The 9438-nt window shown below is 36.0% G+C and overlaps 1 protein-coding gene across 1 annotated transcript; it reads left to right on the top strand.

Annotated features, from left to right (window-relative positions):
* Window positions 1–8166: 8166 nt before the first annotated feature.
* On the top strand, window positions 8167–8968 carry LOC308612385 (small ribosomal subunit protein uS15m-like; the record flags this gene model as incomplete). Its single annotated transcript, XM_081224868.1, has 1 exon — window positions 8167–8968. The coding sequence occupies exon 1, from the start codon at window positions 8189–8191 to the stop codon at window positions 8966–8968; it is 780 nt and encodes a 259-aa protein (XP_081080994.1). The 5' UTR covers window positions 8167–8188.
* Window positions 8969–9438: the final 470 nt, after the last annotated feature.

Genomic DNA, 9438 nt, shown 5'->3' with positions numbered 1-9438 from the left:
TGTTCTCTGTATAACAATCGGCAATGTATGGAAAGTGGTATTTGGCTCAGGGTGTTGGTAAAGGAATGAGTTTAATTTTTTAACTTCTTCTCATTGTAGGTTAGGAGATGCTGGGGTTAATATCAAACCTCATAAATAGATAACAGTGAGAAAAGCCAAAAAGATAAATCTTGGTTACATACTAAATAAGTTCCAAGGGCAAAGCAGAAAAACCTAGATCAGTGCACAAATCTAAAAAGCAGAGTAAAACTGCAGGCAATACTCGGGGTCAGGAAAAGATAGGATTGGTTAAGCTTGATGAAGTGTAGGGATGAACCTAGGAGGAGACTGGCACTTTTGTGATATAGAAGGGTTTATCGCATTTGCTACATAGTTCTTTGAGGTATTAGAAGTACATAACATTAGACGTACTAGTTGGATGCATTTCTTCAGGCATAAAGAACAGATGCTAGCAGAACATACATATGTGAACATTAGCATAAAATAATTATTGATATAAAAACATATGCAACTAAACATAGTTCACACTTTTGCAAATTAAATGTGAGACATCATAATTTCCAGAAAATCTCCCTAGCAACTTCTGTTTGCTTTTGACAAGATAGAAAACTTAAGAAGCCCTCTCAAGTCTCTGTTGAAGGCAAGATGAATTCCAGACCAACTATAATCATAAAATGTACCCCCAACATATGCAGAAAGAAGAGTAACTTATCAAGAATCACATGCCAACTCCTATGCTAAATAACTGCACATGTATTTCATTATTTAATACACAGAAAACATCATGATATATTGTAGAGAACAGTCACTCATTCCACAAAATGTTTTTCATATATAATTATTCAAATACAATAATGGTAATTATATTCCTTGTGGTAGTATATTTTTTGGGGGGTGGGGGAACTGCCTTTAATGACATCTGGAATGGCAGAAGACCCTTTCCCAAGAGAAACAACCATAATCAGTGGAAATTATTTTTAAAAAACAAAACACTTAAAGCCTCTGAATATTGCCCTAAAGACATACAACAAGTGAAGAAGAATGTTTTACAGAAAAAAATAAATTCGCTAAATACTGGTAAGAATATCCAGAGACTCTGGCACTTGAGCCACAAAGCTCTCCCAACCTGACCAGCTCAGTATGACAGCATCACTACAGGTGGGTGTGGCCAAGATCACAGGGCTCTCCCTCCCTCCAGATCCCAGCCTCGGGCTACAGTATCTCTCCAGGAGATGGAGGACATCAGCCTTTCCTGTCCTCCTCAGCTCTGTGCTGCAGGAGCTCTCTTACCGGCAGTAGACAGGGAGCGATCTGGGGCTCCCTTTCCCCATCTATCCCCAATTCCTATGGTGGAGTTTCTCTTCCAGGGACTGCAGCCTCAGAATAGAGTCCTGACATCCCTGCTTAACATCATTCACAGGGTAAAGGTTTTATGCCCTAGAGGCAAGCTCAGAGGATCATGAGCTACTGCCCTTGCCCAGAGCCCTGCTTGTACAGGAGAGGTTTCCTTCTGAGGTCAGGCCACTGTCTCTTCCCTTATCCCAACTGCACAGCAGTGGTGCAGGAGATTGACCTAAGGGGAGAGGAAGGCAGTAAAAACTAAGAGCTGTGAGACTCTCCCCAAGGGGACAGGCTGAATTTGGAACAGAGCGTGGGGAAGTTTAAGCATAAGGGCGCTTGAAAACAGTGGAAATTTGGGTAGGAAACATTAAGGAGAGTCTGGTAACAACAGACTAGAGCAACAATCTAAACTTCGACCAACTAATATTTTAACAGAGAATCAGGCAGAAAGGCAGCTGAGGGGAGCCTCCTTGGGGCCAGATTAAACCTCAGAAAAAATGGCCTTAAAGACGATTCCATTTTTTAAAAATAAACTTTTTGCCTCTTCCTTCCTTTCTAACTTTTTTTCTTCTTTAAATGTAAAAAACACCTTGGTACAGCAGAGACACACGCAGGGCAGGTGGAAGGGCTGCATGTAAGGACTTGCCTTGGCTGCTGCCACTCTGTAACTTAATAGTTATAAACCTCAACGGAAGAGGTTTGACTGAGGCAGTAAATCAGGCCCTCCAGAGTCACTGGCTGGGAAGGTTCCAGAACCTCTGGCTGGTTCAGATCTCGTAATGCCCCAGGGACTGAGCTCACAGCAGTGGTGCAGTAGGGGCCCCTGAGCAGTGATAGTGAACACTGAGCCACGTGCTGCCAACCTGGGCACTGATTGGCTCACCCTGCCCATCAGTGTACTGGGTTGGGCGGATGCAACTGATGTAAGCTGTGTTCACAGCAAAATACTAGAATAGTCAACTCATCAGCATATAAAAAGTATTATACACCATAACAAAATCGGGGTTATCCCAGGAATGCAATGAAATAAATGTGATACGTCATATTAATTGAATAAATAAAAACAACTACATGATAATCTCAATAGATGAAAAAATTTTGACAAATTTAAACACCCTTTCATGACAAAAATACTCAGTAAGTTAGGAGTAAATGGAAACTTTCTCAACATGATTAAAAGCTATCTATGAAAATACCACAGCTAACATTATAGTTAAAGGTGAGAGAAGAAGACTAAACACTTTGAAAACAAGAAACAGACAGATAAAGGCAAGACATTTGACCCTTACAAGGTGCTCTTACATTGAAATTAAAGCACTAAGAGTAGCTGATACAAAAAATGCATAATTGGCATCTACATGCTCACATAGTTTCTTTTATCAGCTGTACAAACTGTTTTTTAAATGCCTTGGCCAAATAAGTTATGCATATTAATCCACATTAAATAAAATGTGTATGTATATGTTTTCTGAGAAAAGTAAAATTGAGTAAAATATAAATATTATAATTATTTTAATATTCATATAGGCTGTATGCATATGCATTTATGGTTATTTTTAATTTCAGAGTAAAATGTTTTCCATACCTAACCAGTTCTTGCTATAAGAACTAGTTACTTGACATATTATAGGCAGTAATGACTAGTAGTAATGGTATAGCTTTGAAGATGATATGAGATTCTCTTAAGAAAATTTGCAAACATCAAAGTGTGACAGAAATATTACTATGTATTTTTAAAATAAAAAAACTTACACATAGATCATGTGAGTATAAATATCCATGTTGATTCCATGTTGATTCTGTTGTTGGAGAAATCATCACTGTTCTACTTAAGAAATATAAATATATTGCTAGAACCGTGTTCTTCTCTAGGAAGAAAAGGAGAATGATTTGTTAATAGGTGGGGAGTAATTTTCCCTGATATTTATTAATAAAGTTTTTCTCTAAAGTAATGAATTAAGAATCTGAGACTATTTCATAGTAAACATCTCTGTTATCAGCTCCAAAGCAAACTGTATATGGTAGCCCAGTTGAAAGATTTCTCTAATTCTATATATGTGGCTTTTACACCCCTAATTTTCCCCTGAATTTGTTTTTCCTTGAGTATCAAGCTTCTTGAATCTTCTACTATTGAGAATATTTCTTACTAAAGTAATTATAATTACTAATTTGATAAAAAACTATACATGTTTTAGGATGCTAAGTTAAGAATTATTGTATATCATTAGTTTATTCAATATAATTAATTGTATTTGCATAAATACAAAAAAGTTAAAATGAGAAAAACATAATTGGAAAGCATTAAGCGCAGCTGTGTATTTAATGCAAGGTATTTTTATGGCTATTTCTAGTCTAAGTGGGAAATAGTATATAAAAAATACCACCTGTGCATACAAAAGAATTTTAATAATTAAAATAAATGACATTTTCCATATATTTGCAAGTGATTTTTTCTGGTCTTCTAAAATATATTAAGATAACCCAAAATTATGAAATTATAATCCAAGCTCCATAGCCCAAGATATGAGCATGTTATGTTTTTAAGCAGAACAAGAATACCTATTTGTTTTAGTTTACACTCAAAGTATTATTTTTTTGCTCTGGTTTCTGCTCTAATTCTAACACTTGAATCATATTAATTATAGGTTTGCTAGATCTAATTTTACAAGAAAAAGTATAATTAAAATCAGTATTTTCCTCCAATTTTCTTTTTTTTTTTTTTGCACATATATGAAGTTATTAGACAGTTACAATCTGAGTGTGGGCTGGGCATCAGTAATATCATTGCATCAATGCTGAACGTCCAGAGGAATCCTCTGGTGGTCCAGTGGTTAGGAGTCTGTGCTTTCACTGCTGTGGGCCTGGGTTCAATCCTTGGTGGGCAACTAAGATCCTGTGACAGTGGGGGGCGGGGTCTGGTCCTCAGCTGGTCCCAGCAGCATCTGGTTATATGGGCTCCAGCAGAAATTGAAGGGCCATCAAGGACCCTCCCAAGACAACACCCGGGGACCCTTCCCAGCCAGCAGGAAGGTCACACCTAGTCCTGGAGCAAGCAGGTTGTTGAGTCAGTGTGTGGGAGGGTCCCAGATCTTATCAGCAGCCCAGGAGGGTACCAGCTTAGCCCGTGGGGAGAGGCACAGCCATGAGGACCTCTTAGAATCATCCTTCCCTGGTTTCAGGACTTAACGATGCTTAGGTTCTTCATGTCTCATCACAGAAAGAGTTCAGTGTGAGACAAAGTAATGGATAAGAAGTGGATTTATTTAGAGAGAAACACACTCCACAGAGTGTGGGCCATCTCAGAAGGTGAGAAAGGCCTCTTATGTTGTTTTTAATGTATAGAATATGGATTGTTATAGACTGAATGTGTATGTTCCCCTGAAAATTCATATGTTGAAACTCTACCCCCCATGTAATGGAATGAGGAGGTAGGACTTGTGGGAGGTAACTAGGATTAGATGAGGTAGTGAGGGTGGAGCCCTTGTGAATGTGATTAGTGCCCTTATAAGAGTCAGGAGAGAGCCTGATTCTTCTCTCTGCTCTCTACCATGTGAAGGTACAAGAAGTCATCAATTTGCATGCTGGAAGAGGGTCCTCACCAGAATCTGACCATGCTGGCAGCTCGATATCCAATTTCCAGCTCCCAAAAATGTGAGATATAAATTTCCGTTGTTTATAAACGACTCAATCTTCATACATTTTATAGTAGTGTGAACTAACTGAAATAGTGCCTTTCAAAAATAATACTCTTGTAAAGTCCTCAAGTAGAGAGTTAACAATTCAGTTCTAAGAATTTAAATTTCTCTTTAAATTATATTTTTTCTGGCTTCACCACTTAGTTATCATGTGACCTTGGTCAAATTATGTTTCCCGTTCCTCAGTCACCTCATTTAGACACTATTTTAGACCAATGACAGTTTCAGAGCTTGGGTTATAGAGCCTGACTGCTGCACAAGTACCTAAGAACTCACAGGTAACTTGACTAATTTGAGTGTGTGCATGTGTGTGTGAGTGTGTGGGTTACTCTTCAGCTTGGGCAGTTTGTGGGGATTTGTGAGACACACACTTAGAAAAGTTTGTCTTCTATACAAAAGATTGCATTAATAACCATATTTTTGGTATGTTTAAGTTCCTTGAAATGCTCTTGTGATCTCAGCTGACATTTTTGCTAGAGTTAAATTGTAGAACAATTATGTGACAGAATAAACTCATGCTTCAATAACTAAAACTTACAGGTTTGCTTAAATGGAAATTTAAAAATCTATAGGAATTTAAATACTAATTTTGTGAAAAGACAGCTTTTATTGGAGCACATTCATCTACTTGCTTTTTTTTTTTAGCAGAATTTTCAGTTCTGGAGGACTTTTATTTATCTATGTGCATTCAATATATTGTGTGTTTAGTATCAGTAAAGTTTTCTCCAAACCGACTGTCAGGTGATATGAATTTCAAATGAACTCAGCTTTCAATATGTCAGTCACAGTAATAAAGAAAAGCAAAATTCTTCAAAACTGGGAAGCATCACAGTGGTATGTTCAAGGTATTAACACTGAGACTAGGTTTATTTGTTAATTTTATTCTGTCTGTTACCTTTGTCATTGCTTACCTAACCATTGGGACCCAATATAAAAGACATTTTTCAAATATATGGTTAATGGATAGTTAGATCATTTATGACAGTAGCTGATAGGCCAAGAAGTAATGTGGTAAAAGAACACTCATTTTCAGAAATTGCTGTAGCATAATGATGTTGCTGTAGTATCCCAAAGTGTAAGAAAACTATTGCTATGATTAGCATTCCATATCATTTTAAATGCATGATGACACAAGTTTTTCGGAATATGCTTGGTAAGGAGAATTTCAGAGCACTTCCTGATTTTTAACTCAACTTTTAAATTTTTAAAAGTTGAATAAACATTAAAAAAAATGATCCTAAATAATTTTGTCTGATAATAGAGTATTGTCTGATGTCTTCAGGCAAATTTGATTAGCAGTTGCTTCATGCTGATCTTGATAAATCATCACATTCAAAGCAGATGTGCTTTTCAATAATCCTAAATTTAAATTCTTTCAGTTCTTTTTTTCCTCCTAAAGTGTGTATGCTCTTCAAAAGCATTCAATTTCATATCAACAAAAATATTTAAATGCATAAGTTAAAGTGTGTTCCTTTTAAATAAGCATTCTAAACTACTATGAGGCTAATTTTGAATGAGAAATGCTGCACTTTTGAAGAATAACTATATCATTAATCTGTAATCAGCCATTGACATATATTCATTTGTTCAAGAGACCAGCTGTTGGTAGGACAATTTTCATAAAATTAAGAAATCAATGTTATAACCATATGCAGTGTTTGATTTGATGAAGAGTAGAATTAGTAATAAAACTAGAGTGTAGTACTTCATAAAGAGATGACATTCATATAACCTTAACCCTTTATATAAATAAATCTGAAATTTAAAATGTTTTATACTTAGAAATAATTTTTTTCACCTTCCAACATATGTTCTGAAAGTTTTTTATTTATGTTTTGTAGAGAAGTGATATCAGAAAAATGTAACTCCAAAGACAAAAAGTGAGCTAATAAATATGTCCTTAGTATGAATATCTGTGACTAGGTTAAAATAAATCCAGCAATAATTTATACATAAAATTCCATATATAGGTCATTTTGAGATAAGAAGATAATTACCATAATAAAAAATGTTTTGATACAAAATACTTAATCTAATGATTTGAGTAAGTATTCTGAATTCTATGCATACAATTTAATTCATGCAAACTAAAGGTAAATTGTTTAAATCAAAAGAAAAATAATTTAGAAATAGAGATTATTTTGAAAATCAAATGAGTCAACACAGGGTGATAAATTATGTGTGATCTATTGTTATAGAAAGTAAACACAAATAATACACAAAATGACCTTTATTGTCTAGTTTTAATAACTTCTTTGAAGAAATCATAATCAGAGGACTTCTAAAAGTATCAATCAATTGTATACATATAATTTAATAAGAAATATGAATACATGTGCACTCATATATCAAAAGGTTTGAAATTTGGTTCTTTAATTCAAGCAGATAGGAAAAATGTGATCACAGAATTATGATATAATTAGAATAATTGAATTACTTTGCTAACTTAAAAAAAAAAGCTCTACAAGTGTTGAGTATTTGATTTAAAATCAATTCTTTATGGAAAGAAAACCCTGTTCTAACAGGTTATATGTTGAATAACAAAGGAAACATCTTCAATTTAGGTTTCTAAATTGGTTTTTACCGTTCTTCACTAAAATATTTAATTGAAACACTTTAACACTTTCCATGTATAAAGTTGCACAAAACGTCAAATAAAATGACCATAAGCCTGCCTTGTTGTGCCTGTCCACAGCTTCTATCTCCACCAAATACAGCTTTATTAATGAGACCACTAGCTGAGGCAGGAAAATATCAAGGCTCACATACAGTATCTTCCTGTTCACAGGGTTTTTTTCCAGTTTCTTCAGCAGTGAGAAATTAAGGAAAATAATCACAGAGGAAACAAATCTCATCTCAAATATACTTTTCTAAATGCCCTAAAACCTTAGCTTCAACCCTGTAATTTTGCAACTTCAATTTCCTTAATAATATAAGGATAAAGTAAAACAAGCAAGCAAACGAAAACATAGCAGCAAACTATTTTACATTCTTTTAATGGAGATAAGGGGTCTCTTTCCTGCTCTTGAATCTGAGCAGGATTGCTACTGCTTTGATCAAAAAAAGATGGTGTTTTAAGTTCCAACTGTTCTCAGCACTCCAGTTATTCTTCTGATTAAGTGGAGCGGGTCCCTCGGGGGTCAGAAGCCACCATGCTAAGGGCGGCATGGAGGGCGCTGAGTTCGATTTGGACCCAGGCAGTGACCCAGGCCCCAGTCCTCGGGCTGCCGGGCGGAGGGTGCGCCAAGTTTCTCTCCTTCCAGCGGGACCTTCCCTCACGTCCTGGAGGTCTCATCCTCCGGGCTGCCCGTGGATATGCTACCCAGAAACCAGTCCAGCCCAGCCATGAAGATGACCGGCCCCCTTCTAGGCTGCTCAAGGACTACCAGGACATCCCTGGAATTGAGAAGGTTGATGATGTCGTGAAAAAACTCTTGTCTTTGGAAATGGCCAACCAGAAAGAGATGCTAAAAATCAAGAAAGAGCAGTTGATGAACAAGGTCGTGGAAAAGCCTAAGGACACCAGCTCCCTGGAGGCTCGAATTGTTGCCTTGACTGTCAAGATCTGCAGTTATGAAGAACACATGCAGAAACATCGAAAGGACAAAGCCCACAAGCGCTATCTGCTGATGAGCATTGACCAGAGGAAAAAGATGCTCAAAAACCTCCGTAAGACCAACTATACTGTCTTTGAGAAGACATGCAGGGAGCTGGAGATTGAGTACACCTTTCCCACTCTGTACTACCGAAAAGCCCACCACCGCTGGGTGACCAAAAAGGCACTGTGCATTCGGGTTTTCCAAGAGGCTCAAAAGCTGGAGAAGCAAAACAGAGCCTTAAAAGCTGCAGCTGCAGCAGCCTGGAAACAAGGCCAGAAGAACCCAGAGAGCCCTTCCAAAACTGGACCAGAGGCAATCAAAGAAAACCAATAAATGTTAAAATTTTAAAAAAAAGGGAATATTTTCTGCCTTGCCTCATAGCCATGTATTTGGTAATAAGAATAGCAACTAAATTTTTTATACTGAATATCAATTTCTCAAATAGATAAATAGGCAAATGTATGAGGATTATAGATGGGGCCCCTTATAAGAAAGCTTTTGCCTTCTTAAAAATTGGAAGACGTATATTTGCAATATATATGACTCTTACAAAAAATTAAAATGACTATATTAACTTTCAGTCAGAAGGAATGCTTATTATAATACTACATTCTTTTAATAAATATTAAAAGACATATAAAAGATATAAAATGTTATTAAAATGAATTTAAAAATCTATAATATTTAAAATGATGCTCTTTACAAAAATATTCATGAATTAAGTAAGGTGCATTGTTTAGTTCTATATTTTGTTCAAAGGAATTTTATTTAAATATAGGAATTAAAAAGTATATACCTCTGGC

Source organism: Mesoplodon bidens (assembly GCF_964165515.1).
Source record: "Mesoplodon bidens genome assembly, chromosome: 2".
Classification (NCBI taxonomy): Eukaryota; Metazoa; Chordata; class Mammalia; order Artiodactyla; family Ziphiidae; genus Mesoplodon; species Mesoplodon bidens.
Note: the sequence above shows the minus strand (reverse complement) of the source record. Positions and strands in the feature narration are given on the sequence as shown.